Source organism: Sarcophilus harrisii, chromosome 3 (assembly GCF_902635505.1).
Source record: "Sarcophilus harrisii chromosome 3, mSarHar1.11, whole genome shotgun sequence".
Classification (NCBI taxonomy): domain Eukaryota; kingdom Metazoa; phylum Chordata; class Mammalia; order Dasyuromorphia; family Dasyuridae; genus Sarcophilus; species Sarcophilus harrisii.
The window spans coordinates 40,716,666-40,737,761 of NC_045428.1; the positions used below are offsets into that span (position 1 = coordinate 40,716,666).

At 39.0% G+C, this 21,096-nt stretch overlaps 1 protein-coding gene across 1 annotated transcript in view; it reads right to left on the reverse strand.

The window, feature by feature from the left end:
- Positions 1–21,096, reverse strand: part of MCF2L2 (MCF.2 cell line derived transforming sequence-like 2) — a 340,912-nt gene that overhangs the window by 159,084 nt on the left and 160,732 nt on the right. Inside the window, exon 16 of the mRNA XM_031961125.1 lies at positions 20,132–20,235. Coding sequence (XP_031816985.1) covers positions 20,132–20,235 — 104 coding nt within the window. The remainder of the gene's footprint in view (positions 1–20,131; positions 20,236–21,096) is intronic.

Consider the following 21,096-nt stretch of genomic DNA (forward strand, 5'->3'; position numbering starts at 1 on the left):
TTACTTATTGTCATCATTTGTGGTCACATTATATCCTGTTTTACTTTTCAGCCTCCAATTTTTTCTTTCTTGGCTTGCTCTTTCCCACTTTGTGGGGCTGGTGAATTTCAGAGACATGAACAAGTGGTTTTTCTAAACCCATTAGTCTAGAATTCCTTAAATTATTGAAGGTAAGCATAAGGATAAATTCTCTTTACTTTGTAGAAGATGCACTTTTAAAATTTGCTCTTATTCTTCATCGTTCCAGGAGACAAATGAAAATAAACATAGAGATTCTGCAACATTTCCATTCATTAAATAATACAAATTAATGAGATTTTCTAATTGTTAGTGCTGAGCTTTAAGCTACTAGTCCTCTGTTAAAATTTCATTTTGCTGAAATTAAATATCATATTCTTTCTTTCATGGAATTAAATTTGACAATTTCTTTGAAAATAATAATGACTCACCCTACAGATGGGACCATAAGAAAGGGCTTATACTTCTGTATAAATATACAGCAGTTATTAACAATAAAGGTATCAATATTTCAGTCCATTTTTCAAATTATAGATTCATTACCAAAGAGCCCTACCAAAAAGCAATGCCCATATTTTGCACAAACTCTAACATCTCCATACCTTTCCCCCAAATTTGTCACCGGTACCATTGAGAGTGGGCTTCTTTCATTTCTATGAACAATGAAAATGTGTAACTCAAACTAGGATTGAAAAAATTCTTGTATACCAAATAACTGGTCATAGTACAGGCTCCTGCCTTTTTAAAACTCAATTAAAGCCAAATCACAATGATTAATCTCTTAAAACAATTGGTCCTCTAAAGATAGAAGTTCTCAACCTGAGATCCATTAACTTTATTTATATATATGTGTGTGTATGTATGTATATGTATACTTTATATCTGTCTTTCAATGTAATTAGCTTCCATTGGAGTCCTATATATTTCAAGCATGATTCTAAGAAGGGTTCCATAGGCTTTACCAGAACCCTGCCAACAGGGTCCAGAACAGCGAAGAGGTTAACAACCCCTACTCTGAGAGGTAAAAATCTTATTTTAAAAAAATTGAAAGAAGTGTTTCCTTATTCTAATCTTGTAATGTTTGTCCTTTCTTCATGGAAAGATGTATGTTGAAATAAAGATTTTTGGTGTATGTTTTATTCTCATTTGAAAAGTCACCTAAAAGACATCATTGAGATATGCAGAGATATGCAGAAAAAGGGAGGCTTGTGATACAATTATGTAACAAAATTGACACAACACATAGTCCAAATGATCCCACAGACTCTAAGGCTCCACTACACTGGCCGTATTCGCTCTGTCCAGGAGATTTATGGGAGCTTTCGATAAGGCTTAGTACCAGATGAGAATGCTTGGAAAGGCTGTAATTTGCATGGGTGGAGGGAGTACCCCCACCAAGGAAATCAGATTATGTTTTTGTTGCATTTCAAACACAGTCCATATTTGAGAGAGACTGAAACTTCTTACTTATAATTACTGTGAACTAATTTTGTATTATTACTTAATTGTGGGGTACTGAGCTGCTAAAGATATGCAAATAACCACAAATCCTTGTACACTGGGGATTCTTCACTTTTTTGTCAATTTCTTGGGTAGCCTGGTGAAACCTGTGGACCGCTTCTCAAAATAAAGTTTTTAAATATGGGGGAAAAAATACATAGCATGTATTTTAAAATTTTTATTTAAAAAGGAGTTTTATTTAGTATTTTAAATGCATCTTATTTAAAAGGAATCAAAGGCCCATCTTGGTAGTATGAACGTTTTACTAGTTTTGCTGAATCACAGCAAGACCGTTGCCCTTGAAGAACTAAAGATGAGCACCCAGAGAGAATAATGGAAAGATATGAGAATGGTGTGAGCAGAATGTGACATGTGCCTGTCAAGGATCCAGCAAAACAGAGCAAAGAATGTCACAAGAATAGATGAGGAAGTCCTTTGGCAAGAATAGGGGATGCCAGGGGGACATCCTGGGGTTCCCTGGGAACCCTCAAGGGGCTGAGGAAAAGCAGAGAAGCCCTCTCATATAACAGAGTGTGGGGGGAGGCCCTGAGGAGACCCTTGTGGAAGAAGCCGGCTGAGAGTCATTTAGCATGGGAGACAGAGAAGGGTTGTGATCTGCAGATCTTCAGAGAATTCCCACAGCCACCTGAGGCTTTGCATCATACCCTGTCATTTACCACAGAAGTGAGATGCCCATCCCGTGAAGTGATGCTTTTTGTTGCCATGGGCACCCAATGGAAGTGATGCTTTTTGTTGCCATGGGCACCCAATGGAAGTGATGCTTTTTGTTGCCATGGGCATCCAATGGAAGTGATGCTTTTTGTTGCCATGGGCACCTAATGGAACCAACCCCTCCAAGTCTTTTATTGGTCTGTTTGAGAAAAACCTGGGAGTGATCCTGTAATGAGCCACAAAACCTTTATTCCTTCTGGTTTCAGTGATAGCAAGGTTTCAATACAGATATGCTGATAACAATACGTGTATTATCTGGTTTGATATAACATGATTCTTTTCCTTTGAAAATATGTTAATTCATTGCTTAGCAGACTAAGATCACACTTGAGAACTAATTTGATTCATGTTGGCTGTCACTGGGATAGTCCAAGAACTTACTGTTTTTAGGGATATTTCCTCTCCTGCCCCATCCCCACTCCCTACTTTGCCCATCTTCACTGGGTGCTGTGGATGAAAGTAGATTTACACAGCAATGAAGATGAGGCTTTTTTGCTTTTTTCCCCAATTCTATTGATGGCTTCCCATGGCCAAAAGGTGCATTTTTTTTAGTAGCTAGTCTTCTAGAGAGATAAGCACCTTCATGCTTGTCTCACCAGGTGCTCTGACACAGCTTGCCATCAGACCCACATCAAATGCCTCCTGACTTTCCTGGGAGCTTCCAGGAAAGCTAGCAGAACCTCCCAAAATGAACATTTGTCCTGGGCCCCATTCATCCCCAATCATTGGATGATTTGATCCAATCAAATCCAAGTTTAACAAATATCGAGACAGCTCCCATACTAATTACTCAACCAACACATTTATTAAATACTTACTATGTGCCATATTATATGCTGCTCCCCAATCTCAGTCTTCTTTTTTCCTAGGCTAAATTGTTTCAATTGATTTGACATGAATTTGCAGCTTTTGACCATTCTGGCTATTCTCTTGATGCCATTCAGCTCATTTAGTCCTTCCTAAAATGCTGTGTGTAAAACTGGCCATTAAATTCCCACTGTGGTCTGTCCCTGGGTCAAAAGGGGCAGATGGCAAAGATACAAGGTGTCATTCTAGTTACCCGTCCTGTCCGGAGAGGACCAGGGACATCACGGGCGATGTCTGGACTCATGTAGGGTTTGTATTTAAGTGTCAGAGTTGCACAAAGTCCCCAGCCCACTTTCTCTTCCTGAGTCACCAAAGTCTAGGGACCTAAGAAAAGCGAAGGTAACTAGAGATGGCCTAGGAGCAGCAGGTGCCCTTGCCATCTCTGATGTCTGACCAAGCTCTAAGCTCTCTGCAGCCCCTGCTTCAGCCAACTTCATGGTGGTGTACATGTAAAATGACTGTAAAGGGGAGAGGGGCAGACTTTAGGGGCTTTGACTGCCAAGCACAGGGTTTGTACCTGATCCTGGAGTCTATGGGAAGTTGCTGGAGTTTATTGAGAAGAGGAATGACATGGCTAAACCTGTGCTTTAGAAAGGTAACTTTGACAGCTGAGTGGGGAATGAGGCAAGCAGACCAGCCATGGGGCTTTTGCATAGTCTTGGAGTAATAAGGACCTGCACCAGATGCTGACAGCGACAGAAATGAACATACTGTACCATGTGCCACACCAAAAAAATTCTTAAATCCCTCAAGTATCAGTCTGTGACCTAAATGTGAAAAGTCAAACTGAGGGAGAAGGAATGAATGCCAGAGCAGATACCTTTCATATCTCTGCATAAGGGGGCTTCATTATTAGCCAAACAATAGAATCAATAACAAAAAATAAAGCAGGTAATCACAATGATTGAAAAGTTTGGGGACAAACAAAATTAATACAATTATGCTAAAGAGAAAAATAGTTGAATTTGGGAGAATGAATGGATGAGTCTAGTATCAAGTATCTCTACTCAGAGGCTGATAACTAAATTCTATAGGGAGCAAACGAATATAAGACCAAAATGAATATGGGGTACAAGCCTAAGGATAGTCTATTTTTTAAAGTGCCTTATAAAAGGCTGCTCCAAGTCACTATCACAAAAAGAAAGGCAAATCAGGAGCACTTTGAAGTTGCTCTTCACAAGCAGTAAATTATCGAAGATGAGAGATCAAAGACACATGGGTGTGTGAATATTGTAGGGTTCTGGAAAGGGGGTCATGGTTTTTAGAATTCCTAGGGTAAGGAGGCGGAAGTCCTGATAAAGGTGTCTCCTACTCAAAAGCAGACCCATATCTAAGCTAGTGGTGGGTGGGTGGGCTGGCTTGAGTGGAAATTGGAGAAACTGGAGAGAGCACACTATGGGGTCACTTTCTACAGTGTTTTGGGGTATACTGGGTACCACCTGTGGGCTTCTTGTCTCAGGATATCCTAAGTACTTAGAATCAGAATTGCTGGATAGCTACATATAAGTGCCCCAGAACATTGTTTTAGCTGCGTTTGCACTCGAGGAGCCTGCAAGACAAGGATGGAATTCTCTAGGGTCCTGGGCTCCAAGAGCAGAGCTCACCTGGCCAGTCAGAAATTCCCCATAGCCTCCCCAAAGTGGCTCCTCGGCCTGTTTCCCACATTCAGTCCGGATCTTGCCAACTGATCTGGCCCAAGATACCCCCTCTGTCATTCTTGAACCTTGTCGAGACCTTCCAAGGTGCCTCATGAGGAGTTCAGAGGCTGGGCCCAAGCAGTATGGAGGCTGCCTGAGAGAGCCTCTAAGATTTCCTTCATAGGAAGTATTTTTGCCCAATGGACAGAGTCCTTTCTGTCATTAACTAGTCCTGAGAGCCTAGACAAGTCACTTAATATCTCTAGGATGCAAATTTCCTCACCTGTAAAATGGAAATAATAATACCTGTTGTCCCTACCTTGTGAGGTTGTTGTGAGGTTATAGAAACAAAATGTAGGTTGCAAAGTCCCTCATCTATAAAATGGAAATAATAATACCTGTTGTCCCCACCTTGTGGGGTTGTTGTGAGGTTATAGAAACAAAATGTAGGTTGCAAAGTCCCTCATCTATAAAATGGAAATAATAATACCTGTTGTCCCCACCTTGTGGGGTTGTTGTGAGGTTATAGAAACAAAATGTAGGCTGCAAATTTCCTCATCTATAAAATGGGAATAATAATACCTGCTGTCCCTACCTTGTGGGGTTGTTGTGAGGTTATAGAAACAAAATGTAGGCTGCAAATTCCCTCATCTATAAAATGGGAATAATAATAATACCTGTTGTCCCTATCTTGTGGGGTTGTTGTGAGTTTATAGAGACAAAATGTAAGAAAAGCCCCTTGTGAACTTCAAAATGTTATTTAAAGTTCATTCTTGCTCCCATCACCATAGAGATCTATTCTGTATATTTGATCTAAAAATCTAAGGACATAAAAATAATACCTGATTGGAGAAGGATGGAGATGAAGAAGGAAGGACCTGGGATCCTGATTCCCATCTCAGCTCTATGGCTGGTTTGATCTCTGAGTCAGGGAGATCATACTGCCCAAATCCTTTGTTTCTCAGATGCAGAAATTAAGTTCCTTTCAGCTTTAAATCTATGATTCTGGGATCATAAATGCATGTGGTCTGATAATAATTTGTATTGTCATTTTCCTTTTTTCTCATCCAAATTCTCTACTTAATTTCAGTAGGGAACCTCAGAAGTGCAGAGTAAGACTGGGGAGGGGGGACTAAAAAGAGAACATTGTAACTTCACAGCTTCAACATTTGTCCCTGCTATTTAAATGCCATAAATATCAAGCGTGTCTTTAAATGCCCCAGCCCTATATTGTGGACTTCTTCGTGAACGAGAGCCAATAGCATGGCTCTCACAGTCTGAACACGGTAGTGGAAAGATCCTGGAGCTATTTTGTAGGGCAGTGGGGGTCAAGAGGCAAGAGGAGGAAGATCAGGTGAAGGTCCCTCTCTTCCCTGGGGGAGGGGGTGGGTTCAGCTGTGATTTCTCTGTGTTTTCTGTGTTTCTATTGCTACTGTTGGTCATTGGTTCTCCAGGATATCAGGGAGGTGATGCAAGTGAATTGGATTTAAGTGACGGAGGGCTGGGCAAGGTCACCTGCCTTACTTTTCCTTCCAGAATCATCCGGGTCCAGTGATTGATTTGAGACTGAAGCAGAAAGATCTTTTCAAGAATGGAGCACAAATCAAGATAATTGTATAAATATGTATACATATATTGGATTTAACATATATTTTTTAAACATATTTAACATGTATTGGATTACTTGCCATCTAGGGGATAGGAAGGGGGGAAGGAGGGGAAAATTTAGAACAGAAGGTTTTGCAAGGGTTAATGTTGAAAAATTAACCATGCAGATGTTTTGTAAATAAAAACCTTTAATAAAAGAAAAAAAGAAAAAAAAAAGAATAGAACACAAATATTGGACAAAGACCAAGTGACCCAGGAACAAAGTAGTCAAAATGTTTTCTTAGTTATTTTAGAAATTTTATTATTTAATTATTGAATGACATGCATTAAAAACAATAGTAACAATGGGGCTTTTTTTCATTTTTGTTAAACTATTGTCTGTGATACGCTCCATTTCTGAAGGCACATAGAATCAAAACAAGTGTTAAGAATCACAGTAAGGTCTAAGATGTTTAAAAAAAAAAAAAAAAAAAGCGGGTCTCCTTGCTACTCCTTGCACAAGATACACCATTTCCTGACTTTGGACATTTTCACTGGTTGTCCCCTAGGTCTGGAATCCTCTCCCTTCTCAATTCCATCCCTTGGCTTTCTTGAAGTCCCAGCTTCCACTTTCTACAAAAAGGCTTTCCCAATCCTCCTTAATACTAATGCTTTCTCCCCCCCTCCCCCCCCATTGATGATTTTCAATTTATCCTGTATATTGCTTGCTTATCACTGACTGTTCTCTCCCATTAGCCTTGAGCTCATTTGAAAATAAGGACAGTTTTTCTTTTGCCTCCTCAGCACTTAGGGGAGTGCCTGCCTCATAGTGGGTGTTCAATTAATTCTAAATGTCTAACTGGGGAGGCAAAGGAAGACCAAAATAATTTCTGATCTCAAGAACACTCTATTGGGGAAGGTAACCAGCAAACAACTATATATACCAGAGACCTGATAAATGGCAGAGAAAGGCACAGGTATTAAGGAAAATCAGGAAATGCTTCTTGCAGAAGGTGGGAATTTAAATGGGATCTGAAGGAAGCAGGATATGAGGGGAAGAAAGCATTTCAAGATTAGGAGACAGCCAGTCAAAGGATGGAATATAGGGAGTGGAGATGGGGTGAGGGAGATAGTAGGGACAGGAGGGAGAGGGACAGGAGGCATGAACTTGGGGCAAAATAAATATGGTGGGGCAAAAAAGCTGGACAAGATTGTGGTCTCTCACCAACCAAGACAGGCTGCAGAATGACAATTCAAGTGGAAGCATTGGCTGGTTTTGACAAACTGTTTTTCTTTCTTTATCTTTTGTTAGTGGTTGTCTTTCATTCTAGAAGAGGACCTAAATGATATCTCTATGTTAGACTTGAGTTAAGCATTATAAGGGATAGTTCTCAGAAAGGGAGAGGGGACATGGGATATGTTGGGAAGTGGAGTGATTTATAAACAAAAATAATAAATCAACTTTTACTTATTTAGTTATTATTATGTTTTATTTTGCTGAGCTAATTAGTGATTTGCCCAAGATTATACAGTTAGGAAGTGTTAAGCAGGTGAGACCAAATTTGAACTCAGGTCCTCCTGACTTAAGGCCTGGTGCTCTATCCACTGTACCACCTAACTGCCCCAATAAATCAACTTTTAAATGGACTAAAGAGAAAAATCTAATATGTTTTATTATTTTGGGAGGGAGAAGGGTTTCTTTGCCACTTTTCTAAGTCTTCCTGACGTTTTGAAATTCAATATCAATTCAATAAACATTTATTAAGTACCTATCACCTGCCAGGTACTGTGTTAAGTACTAAGGATCACTAAATATGTATATATTATATTATAATTAATATAATATTACACACACAAAAACTAAGGATAAATAGGAAATGATGAAAAGATAAGGCACTGGATTTAAAGATTAGGGAAGGCTTCCAGTAGAAGAGATTTTTAGCTGGGGTTTAAAAATGTCAGAAAGAATAATAATCAGAGTGAAGGAGAGAAAGCCTTATAGGGATAAGGGACAGCCAGAGAAAATACTGGAAGCTGAGCAATGGAGTGTCTTGTTCATGGAACAACCAGGGGCCAGTGTCACTGGTTCCAAGTGTCTGTGTCAGGGAGTCAGGTTTAAGGTGACTGGAAAAGCAGAAGGGGCTAGGCTGTGAAGGGCTTTGAATGCCAAACAGAGCATTTTGTATTTGTTCCTGGAGGTAACCAAACAGCTGTAGTGGAAGGGCTGACAGGATGAGATGCAGGCTTTAGGAAAATCTTGTGGATTTGATTGGCGTGGGGAGAGAAATGATCTAAAAAATTTGTACAGGTAAATAGCTTTATGCCCAGAAATATGGCTCACACCATCAGATGTATAATAGCAGACTTGGAAATGCCCTCCAATCTTCATAAAGAAGGAAAAATAAAACTGAACAATCTGGCTTCTTTTTTAATGGGCTCATCTCCAAGCAGGTGTCCAAATTCTCTGATGAGTCCTGATGAGATGTTTTCTGGCGATAGCTAGGTGCCTTGAAGAGCAGGAAATAAGGAATCAAATGGCTTTTCCTCAAGAAAATGAATCTTCTCCCACTGAGGGCTTTTCTGGAATGGGCATGTGAACTCTGCCCAAGGCCTCTGTGGGCCCAACCACCAGGAGATTAGTTTTGGGTGAGTTCAGCAAAAGAGACTAGATACCAGGTTTTTAAGAATCATAAAACCTTAGAGTTAGGGCCTGACTGAGCTTGGAGAGTGTTAGGTATTCCAATATTCTTGTTTTAGAGCAGAGGAAATTGAAGGCTAGAGAAATGGTGAAGGGTCTTGCCCAAGTAAGAAGCAGAGATTTGAATTTAGAGCCTTTGACTCAAAATCTTGTGTCATTGTAGATGTGGGGTAATAGATGAGGGGGGGGGGGAAGAGAAGGACAGGGAGAAAGAGAGAGAGAGGAAGGGAGAGAGAGAGAAAGACAGAGAGAGAGGAGAGGAAGAAAGAAAAAGAGACAGACAGAAAAAGAGAGAGAGAAAGAGAAAGAAAGAAAAAGAGAGAAATAGTATAAATTGCAAGGGTTTAGGAACAGGGGGAAGTGCTAGGATCATTGTGGGAGGGAATTCCTCACATAGATTAAATCACAAACCTAGAATCTTCCTCCTTCCTCTCCCAGCCAACCCTTAAATCCATTTATCTTGGCTAAGGAATCCCAGTATTTGATCTGCTGAACAATAAGGATCCTTTCTGCTATAGTAGAAAGACCACCCTATTTGAGGAACCCTCAGCTTCCAGTCTTTACTTGTTTGTTGTGTGATCTTGGGCAAGGCACTTTATCTCAGTTTCCTCACTTGTCAGAGAAACACTGGAGCCACTGAATCCATCCCATTCATGTTATTGATGAGAAAACTAAGGAACAAGATGGAGCAAGGAAGGATTTGAATCCATGTCCTCTGACTCCTGAATCATTTCTCTTTCCTCTGTATCAAGGACTTTTTTTCCATCATGAAAGGTTCCATGACCTTGGCCAATTAGAACCATGAAAGGATTGGGAGGGTTTTGATGATCTGTGTTTCTGACGTGTATGAGTTTCCCCACTTTGGGATAATGAGAAAGGGGCCTGGTTGAAATGATGTTCTTAAGACATTTATCACTAAATTCTGGAATCTTGGAAAAGTTGGAAAGGAATTCATTAATCATCAAGTCCCACCCATAATCTTTCAAAGAATCCCTACCACTTAATCTGATGGTTTCGTTTTGTTAAGATTTAGGCTTTGGAAATGTAATGAACAGAATAACTCAGGTCCTCCGCCAAAGTCACGATCCCTCCAGAGCAGTCTCCTGCCCTCTGATAGGGGAACTCAGATATATTGAGGAGTTCAATGTCCAACACCCAATAAAAAGGGTACTGAACATCATTCTGGATATCAATTAGAAAGCACTTATTAACTTCTTATTATTATCTCATGACAATCATATATTAAACCATTTTGGAAACTTTTTCCAGCTCCTAGAGTGGTCAATTCCCCAAATGACTCACTAATATTTGATGAACTACCTCATCCCCAACCTTCCCTAGATCACTTTGCTAGATTCCTCCTTCCAAACTGGCAGTAAACCATTCATGAACCATTCCTTTCCCTTTTTTCTTTCTATCTCCCCACTCTCTTTCATTCTATTCTGAGAAGCTTCTGTTATGTGCACCAGTAGTTCATGCAAATAAAGATTAATTAATGAATATAAGGGCAAAGGTTACTGATTCATGGGCCTTCCCAATATCCTTGATCAATTCTTCCACTGTGAACATGAAAATTCAGTTACATTCAATGTAGTTTATATTTATGACTAATTAATGCCCTACTCTGTGTGTGTGCTAGATTATGGGCATAAAAATACCAAAAAAAGAAACCATCCCTAGTCTCAGCTAGAGTTTAGTTTCTAAAACTTTGATTCACAACCTCATATGGGGTATTGTAACTAATTTTGGGGGTTGTGAAATTATGCTGTATTATCAGGAAATGTTTAATTTGTATACCTATTTTACATACCAATATACTCAGGTTCATGTTAAAAAATTCTCAGGTGAAAAGGAGTCACAAGTGGAAAAAGTTTAAGAGGCTCCATTATAGAATCAAGAGGAGCTGAATTCATATGTTGCCTCAGAGTTCCTAGGTATGTTACCTCAGTCATGTCGCTTAATCTCAATTATCTCCAAAAAAAGAATCTTATATTCTGTTTATGAGCAAGAAGATGGAGAGTTTAGCTGGGGAAAATTATAAAGTGCTTATGAATGGGGTGCTTCAGAAAAAAGTCAGGATTTGAAACAGCTCCCTAAGAGGTAGCAAAAGAACATGATACATGCTTTCTGATTGCTCTATTAGGCAACAATAATAGGAGTCAGTAATTTTTGCCCTTACATTCATCAATTAATCTATATTTGCAGGGACTGCTGGCATACATAACAAAAAGAAGCTTCTCAGAATAGAATGAAGGAGAGTGGGGAGGTAGGGGAAAAACAAGGGAAATGGAATGGTTTATTAAGTTTGTGAACCTAAAAAAAAATTGTGTTGCAATATAATTGAGTTCCTTGGTAGTTCTATGTATTTTAATTGGAATCAATTGGGACGACACTGGCAGAGGAGTGCCCTGGACAATGTGGCCACACCAAAGAAGGTGCTCTATGAGCAAAGAATTGCAGTAGCCCAAAAGAAAAGCAAATTTAGAAACATCTCCATCCCCAAATTAGAGACATAGTCATAAGGACTATTTGTACCCTTCCAGGCTTCCAAGATCAAATTGGTTTTGTCAGCCATAGTCGCACACACTGTACCTTAACCCCATAATTTTGTCATTTTGGTCCTCTTCAAGAACAAAGGACAACCATCATTTTCTTTTATTTATTTAAAAATATTATTCTTAGAAGAGGTTCAAAGGTATTCATGTCACCAAAAAACTTTAAGGAGCCCATGAGGAGAAGAATGGCAGGGGCTTTGGAAATGAGTTAAGCATTTCACCAAAAATCTGACAGATGTGCCCATTTCTCTTCATGCAGATCATCTGCCTCAATGATTAATTTAGCAAGATTCAGACTATAGCAAAACACTTTTCACATGTGCTTACTAATAATAAGCTCATTTTATAAGGATAAGAAATGAAGAACTTCAGATCTAAGTTATTAGACTAGTTTGAGATTATAAAATCAAAGATGCCTAATCTACTCCACTTAACAAGTCATCAAAAAATTAGCACAGATCAGTGATAAGACTTTGGTCTAAAAAATAATCCAGGTTTGCTAAATTTAGCATTGAAAAAATGGTAACCACACCAGTGGGAGTGGGACCAGAAACTTGCACCTTGACTCCCAATATCCCTGGGGGGAAAAAGCATCTGTATGGTCTACTCTGATGCCAAAGAGTAGTAGAATTCCTATTTGCTTACCACATGGATCTTTTTAGGTACCATCAGGCCTGTGTGAGTTATTGTTCATTCTAGGACTTTTTAAGAGATATTAAAAATATTTCAGATACTTTTAGAAGACTTCAATACACAGTAAATATAAGAAAATTTTAACGGATTTTGCTTGTTTCAATCTGATTCTAATTAATTATTAAAAGAAAATTGATGTTTAAAATAAACGAAGAAGACTTCGATACACATATAACTGAATTTCAGAGTGATTTCTCCAAGGCAGGAGAAAAATGATTCTGAAACCTAATTGTGAATTCTGGGGATTATATTCCTAGACAGACAGTACACTTCCTATCTTGGGCAAGAGGGAAATTATTGTGAGGTCTAAGCCATAGGTAGATTTCCTGCTGACGCAGAAATTTTAGAAGGAGACAGCAGCAGAAGAGTTATTATTATTGGCAGCAGCATAATGCTTGATAATTTTAATAGAAACTAATAATGGGATGGGGTAGGATGGATGCAATGACAACTTTTCCCTGATTCTTCCCACCTGCTAAAAGAATTCTGATGAGACTGAATGTTCAGGACTTGCCTTTGAGAACTAGGGAAAATCTTCCAGAAAGTTTAACACACCCAACTCCCTCCCCACGGCCTGTTGCTGGAAGGTGCTTTGTTATATGATCTCCTCCATTTCTTAAAACTATTTCAATTTCTAGATTTTCTTTCATGTGGAAATGATGCTCAGTGAACTATTGTATGATGCACACATGTATACTTTTATGTACTTGAGGGAGAGACTAGTTGGGAATTCACATAGTTCAATTAGAATGAATGTTCTTGGTTCAAAATAATTAAGGTCATTCTCACTTGGGGGTTCTGAACTCTAATTGTAAGAATTTCTTAAGTTTTTTGATGCTTATTGCAAACAGAAGTTTCTAAAGAGCAGATGAACCATGAGAATCAAGACCATTGTAGTCCTGGGATTAAGGCATCAGAACCATAAGAATCAGGATCATTGTAATCCTGGGATTAAGGAATCAGAACCATAAGAATCAGGATCATTGTAGTCCTGGGATTAAGGCATCAGAACCATAAGAATCAGGACCATTGTAATCCTGGGATTTAGGAATCAGAACCATTGTCCTCCAAGAGTTAAGGATTCGTTGCTGAACTTCAATCAGGGGTTTGGGTTGGATTAAGAGAGTGCCATACCTCCCAGGCCATCAGAAGGCAGGGAGAAGAAAAGTTTTATCTGGAAAGAATCTTCCCTTTCACAGGTTTATGTTGGGAGAGAAAGGGATTATCCTCTTGTTGGTGTTTAGAAAAGTTAAATTTGGCTAACAGTGGCTAACTCTTGACTCAAGTATCAGAGAGAGAGGGAGGCAAGACAGAAAGGCTTTTAGGAAAGAATCCAAAATGAAATTTGGGTTTAGTAGAATCTCTGGGGTTCTCTAAGTATACCATCATATCATCTGCAAAGAATGATAATTCGGTTTCCTCCTTACCTAATTCTAATTCCTTTAATCTCATTTTTTCCTTATTGCCAAAACTAGCATTTCTAATACAATGTTGAATAGTAATGGTGATAGTGGGCAACCTTGTTTCATCTCTGATCTTATTGGGAATGGTTCCATTTTATTCCCATTACATATGATGCATATGATAGTTTATGATAGTTATGATACATATGATAGTTTATTTAGTAATGGAGTTAATTGTTCTTTAAATGTTTGGTAGAATTCACATGTAAATACATCTAGTCCTGGGAATTTTTTCTTAGGGAGTTGATTAATACCTTGTTCTATTTCTTTTTTCTAAAATGGGACTATTTAAGTATTTTATTTCCTCTTCTGTTAATCTAAGCAATTTATGTTTTTGTAGATATTCCTCCATTTCACTTAGGTTATCAAATTTATTGGCATAAAGTTGGGCAAAATAACTCCTAATTATTGCCCTTATTTCCTCTTCATTAATGAAAAGTTCTCCCTTTTCATTTTTGAGACTAACAATTTGATTTTCCTCTTTCTTTTTTCTAATCAAATTAACTAAAGGTTTGTCTATTTTTTTTTCCAAAAAAAAAAAAAAAAAAACCAAAAAACAAAAAAAACAACTCCTTGTGAACGAATCCAACCATTCTGGAGTGCAATCTGGGATTATGCCCAAAAAGTTATCAAACTATGCATACCCTTTGATCCAGCAGTGCTACTACTGGGCTTATACCCCAAAGAGATACTAAAGAAGGGAAAGGGCCCTGTATGTGCCAAAATGTTTGTGGCAGCCCTGTTTGTAATGGCTAGAAACTGGAAAATGAATGGACGCCCATCAATTGGAGAATGGCTGGGTAAATTGTGGTATATGAATGTTATGGAATATTATTGTTCTGTAAGAAATGACCAGCAGGATGAATACAGAAAGGCTTGGAGAGTCTTATATGAACTGATACTGAGTGAAATGAGCAGGACCAGGAGATCATTATATATCTCAACAATGATACTGTATGAAGATGTATTCTGATGGAAGTGCATTTCTTCGACAAAGAGAAGATCTAACTCAGTTTCAACTGATCAATGATGGACAGAAGCAGCTACACCCAAAGAAAGAACACTGGGAAATGAATGTAAACTGTTTGCATTTTTGTTTTTCTTCCCGGGTTATTTTTACCTTCTGAATCCAATTCTTCCTGTGCAACAAGAGAACTGTGTGGTTCTGCACACATATATTGTACCTAGGCTGTGACATATTTAACATGTATAGGACTGCTTGCCATCTGGGAGAGGGGATGAAGGGAGGGAGGGGAAAAGTCAGAACAGAAGTGAGTGCAAGAGATAATGTAAAAAATTACCCAGGCATGGGTTCTGTCGATAAAAAGTTATAATTATTTAAAAAAAAACCCTCTTAGTTTTATTTATTAACCCAATAGACTTTTTACTTTCAATTTTATTACTCTTTCCTTTTATTTTTGGAATTACAAGTTTGGTATTTGATTGGGGATTTTTAATTTTTTCTTTTTCTAGCTTTTTTAGTTGCAAGCCCAATTTATTGATCTTCTCTTTCTCTATTTTATGCAAGTAAGCCTCTAGAGATAATAAATTTCCCCTTCTTACCACTTTGGCTGCATCCCACAAATTTTGGTATGTTGTCTCATTATTGTCATTCTCTTGGCTGAAGTTATTGATTGCGTCTGTGATTTGCTGTTTTACCCATTCTTTAAGATGAGATTGTTTAGTTTCCAATTACTTTTTGGTCTATTTTCCCCTGGCCTTTTATTGAATGTAATTTTTATTGAATTGTGATCTGAAAAAAATGTATTTAGTATTTTTACCTTTCTGCTTTTGATTTTGAGGTCTTTATGTCCTAATATATGGTCAGTTTTTGTATAGGCTCCATGAACTGCTGAGATAAAAGTGTACTCCTTTCTGTCTCCATTCAATTTTCTCCAAAGATCTATCATATCTAACTTTTCTAACATTTTGTTTACCTCTTTAACTTCTTTCTTATTTTGTAGTTTGATTTATCTAGTTCCGAGAGAGCAAGATTGAGATCTCCCACTATTATAGTTTTACCATTTCTTCTTGCAGCTCTCTTAAGAAGTTTGGGTTTAAGGAGTAAAATCACCTTGTCCAATAGTGATCTCACTTTGAAGGGATGTGTGCAAGTTGGGGGAGACAGGGGAAGAGGTTGTGAATGGCAGAAACATAGAAGGCAGGCTTAGAAAATCTACGATCTTTTTAAACATGTCATAATGAAAAGAACAGCAGGTTCCAAATCTGAAAACCTGAGTCCCATTCTGGCTTTTCTATTTAATACCTATGTGGTTCTGCGCAACTTAGACCACCTTTCTAGGATTGTTTCTTCACTTGTTTTATTGACTGGACTCTATGATATCAAAAGTCTTTTCTGGTTCTAAGTCCTACGATACAAGGGGTGAGAGATCCACCTCCTTTTACCCCTCTCTCCCGTCCAGTCCTTCTTTCTAGCTTTTATCTGCCACAGATGGTTTCCATTGGCCATCCTGGAGGGTTTAAGAGAAGCCTGGATGGGGGAGGAGAAGAGAGGACGTTTCTTAGATGATTTCTCCTGACATTTCTGTCTCCTCCAGCTCTCAGCCAGTCCCTGTGGGTAGTCTCTTGCCTTTGAAGACAGTACAACCTCCTGGCAAGTTTTGACAATTTTAGTTCTCTGGAATTCCATGAAAATGAATAAGGAAGAAATATTTAAAAAAAAAAAAAAAAAGAAGAAAGAAAAAAAAAAAAAGGCTGGTCTTGGATTAACCCTCGAGCCCAGAATGTGATCACCGACTGTAAAACTCCTCCACTGATTATATGATACCCACAATATCCTTATAAGTATGGCACCTCAGTCAAGGAGGGAACGGCAATTAGCTGAGCAAACATTAGCTACGACCCTGGGGACACTAGCCCTGATCAAGTCCCTTTGGTCACTTGTTCTAAGGGCAGCCAAACCCTTTGAGTGCCTTTCCCCACATGTGTATCTTACCATGTACCTCCCTGCCAATCTGGTCTAAGTTTATGTCCACTTTTTACAAGGCCTTGAATTAGCTGTAAAAATGAAGCTAGACCCACTACATCTAGTATTTCCTTTACAGGATGGGGGATAGAATGGAGGGCTAGTCAATGTTCTGTTCCTGTACCCACAATACCTTATGTTTCCATTATGGGCTATGAGGATGGGTGTGGGGCTAATAAATGACTAATTTTCCTATATTCAGATTGCTTTTAACAAAGATCCAGGTTAAGGATATTTGGAATTTGACTAAAACTTTGGTTTTAATTGGAATTTTCAATATTCCCCTGCTCTGCTGAGAAGAAGCATTTTCTGGGCTGTTGGCCAAGTGGGTAGTAGGGGCTCAGCCAGACTGGAAAAGTGGGCACAAGGGTCATTCTTGCTCTGTGTCTCTGAGCATCACCCTCATGGTCCACTTAAATCTCCCCAGGCTTCTATTCTTCACCTCTTGGACCATGGAAATAATAATGAGTGTTTGTTTGCTCTAGCTCTTGGAGACAGACTATGGCTGCAAGCAAGCAGCAGGGGAAAAACAAAACAGAACAAACAAAAGAAACCCCACACATTACAGAAAGCTGTCTTTAATATTGCATAGTCTTAAGGTGAGCATTTATTTATAGGAGTATATTTGAAAACAGAAACAAATATGAGAATGAGTCTCTTCTTCTGTCTACCATAGAGTCTTTCGATGGAAAATATTCACTCTTAAAAGAAAAAAATCAAAGGTGGAGGGGGTGGGGTATAGGGTACCAGGGATGGGAGTAGGTCCTTAAGTGCTAGAAGTTGGGTAAAGAGAAAAATCAACTGAAAGGGAACATCATAGCACAAAACTTCAGTCTAAAACAACATTCAAGCAATGGTAAAGGAAAGGAAGGAAAGAAAGTTCTAGGGGGTTGGGGGCTCAAGGATTTCCTGCCCCCAGTTCTAAGGCTTAGCTACTGAGGTGATTTAGGGTGAAGCCTTTTTTTTTTTTTTCTGTGCCATTAGTTCCCTAATCTGTAAAATGGGAATGAATAATAAAGACATGTTTCTGGGAACTGTCTGACAACAAATCCTCAGAGGCTCTGTCTGGAAGAGAAGGACTTTGTATTATGGACCATTTGCTTTCCATAAAATGAATTAAATTAGCAATATTCATGGCTGGATAGTTTCCAAAAGAATTCACTGTCATTCCAAATCTTTCACAGTAATGCTAGAATCAATAATTGGCCCTGAGGATGTGCTTCCTCTGTTTGTTGATTGATTGATGGATTCATTGCTTTCCTATGGGGACCTCTGAGAGCTTAAATGTCAGTCTTTGGGAGCATTCTTGTACAGAATGAAGATCATGGACTGTCTCCCTTCTGATTTTACAGATGGGGAAAATGAGGCACAGAAACAGTCAGTGACTTATCCTAGATCACACAGAAAGTCAGTGACAAATGCATGAGCCTTCAGGGACAGGGGACCTGGGCATCTGGTTTGCCCTCCAGAGCATGCATTCTCCCAGAAGCACAAAAGAGCAAAAGAAGATTTTGAAGTTGAGTGTTGAAAGGTATGAATCTAAAAAAATACTTAATATCACTTTTTTAAAACCCCCCACAAAGATTATGTGATGATCAACTATGATAAATTTAGTTCTTCCTAGCAATATAGTGATTCAAGGCAATTCTAAAAGACTTTGTATGTAAAATGTCACCTGTATCCAAAGAAAGGACTATGGAGACTGAATGTCTCCATTCTATTTTGATTTTTTTATTTCTTGTTGTCATCTCTTGGTTTTTCCTTTTTATTTTTTCTTTCCCAACATGACTCATGTGAAAATGTTTAAAAAAATAATAAACAGAACCTTTCACTTTGCATTAAAAAACACAGATATGAAAGACATAAGTAGAAAATCTTCATATTTAAATTTTAGATGAAAAAATATTAGTTGCCTTTGGCAATGGCTAGATCAAGATGATCACAGATTTAAGAGCTAGTTGGGAACTTGGAGATCCATTGTACAGTTATTCTCTCTCCATGAACCCCAGAGAAGGAAAGTGATTTGCTCATTCTCTCACAATTGAAAAAAGCAGGTGGATTGGAACCCAAACCTTCCAAGCCCAAATCTAGTGTTCTTTCTTTTGCACCATTCTCTTTATTCAATGGTAGTCTGGTGGAGTGGTTAATAATGGCTTCTTTCAGACGTGAGTCTGAACGTGAGGTCAGGAGAGGAATAGTGGCCAGTGGCCATGCTCAGGTATCAAAGAACGGCAATGGAACTAAGGGCTCCCACAACAACCCAGAGGGGGCAAGAATGTTTGAAGGGTCTCTGTTCTCTATTCAAGGCTGCCCCTGGATCCAGAAGAGAGAGATGTCTTAGAAAGATGTCTACCTGCTTTACTAGAGTAATTGTTGATTTTATATGACATTTTGAAGTCTGCAGAAGACTTTGTGGACCTTGAACCTCACAACAGAGTAGGTACTCTGGATATTCTTGTTTCAAAACTCAGGGAAACCAAGTGACTCACCCATAGTCACTCTGCTATTAAGTGTCTTTAAGGTGAAATTTGAACTTGCTGACTCTAGCACTCTACCCCTTATTACATGCTGCTTGGGTGACATGGTCCTAAAACATAAAACAAGCATTCGTTCAGAGAACACTTAGCCACTTAGTGACATAATTATGTCTTCTGGGTGTTTCTCAGCTCCAAAAACCTTTGGAAATGAGTCTCAGGACACATCCATGATCCGGCACAACTAATACTCGCAGTAAAGAGTTAGTTCTTGTTTATGAAAAGGGAAAAGGGAGGTGATGTGCTGTGGGAAGCTTGGGGCCCCTTTGGAGAAGTGGAGGAGTTACGATCATAGTAAAGAGATGAATAATTCAAGCTCAAACAGGCTAAGTAAGGGAGGGATGATACAGCAGGAGCCCCATTAAATTAAACATGGAGTCTGATTACAGAAGAGGCAAAAAGGAAACGGAACAAGGAGATACGACCGTTCTTAGTGGGGATACGATAGTGGAGGCGTCCACAACCAAATCTTTTTGTAAAACATAGAGAAACGGCAAGCTGGCAGCTGTGTAATTTCATAAAGTGTCAGAGTGATTGATCTTAGAGCCCATTCAGTACAATCTCTTTATTTTACAGAGGGATTAAGTGATTTGCCCAACGTGGTAGAGTTGGGACTAGAACTAAAGTCTACTGATTCCCCAGCCAGAACATTTCTCATCGCAATGTCTTAAATCTGTGGCAGGATCCCATTGCTTTTTACAACAACAAAACAAAATCTCGAGGTATGTATTCGCTGGCTGAATACAGAGCCCACAATGGGTAAGGATGATGACAGCTAGAAGCTGTTTTGTCACCAGTTTTGGATGGATGGTCTTCTTTCCCACCAAAGTTTGTGTTTCAGAAACAAAAAGGTGGTCTTACCTTAATCCCACCTTTGGGTTTCTTGATGCTTTTCTTTTTCAACAACTCTGCTTCATTGACTGTCTTGGGAGGACAAGGAACTTCAGATATCCTCCTACTGGGAGCTGAGAAAACAAAGAAAAAACAAGATTAGTTTGGCCATAAATATGGCATAATGGCACCACAGGGTTAATGACTTTATCTGCTTTCTTGAAGTACTGAAATAGCCTCCTGGTTGGTCTTTGCATATATAGCCTTTCCCTTTCCAATCCATTCATCTATAGTTGCCAAATTGATATTTAAAAAATATGGGTCCAACTGGGAGCAGCTAGATGTCACAGTGGATAGAGCACTGGCCCTGCAGTCAGGAGGACCTGAGTTCAAATGCAACCTCAGACACTTAACACTTCCTAGTTGTGTGACCCTGGGTAAGTCACTTAACCCCAGTTGCCCTCACTCCTCCCCCCAAAAAATATGAATCCAAACATTATTACTTTCCTATTCTAGAAGCTTCAGAGATTCTCTCATCACCCAATTATCTTCTTTATTGCTTATTAATCTTAAAAATAAAACAGCAAAATCCTCTAAGCCCTTGCATCTCCTTAACTTATCCTCCTTTATCCATCCTTCCAGTCTTAGGTAAACCACTAAAACCCAGTGTCTCCACTTTCTCCACTTTCACTCACTTTTAAGCCCTGGAAGCATCTGACCCCATCTCTTAACTGAAACCCCTCTTCAAAGTTACGGCTAAATTGAATGGCTTTTTTCTCAGTCCGTCTAGACTTCTGTTTAACATTTGACTGGTCCCTCCTGGGGGATCCCCTCTCCTCTCTGGGTTATGACACTGCTCTCTTAGTTCTCCTCCAATCTCTCCACTTGTTCCTTTTTCAGACTTTTTGGCTGGTTCTTCATCCACATTACCACCTAATTATGGTCATAGCCCAAGACCCTCTCTTGTGCCCTTGGCTATCCTCTCTATAAGAATT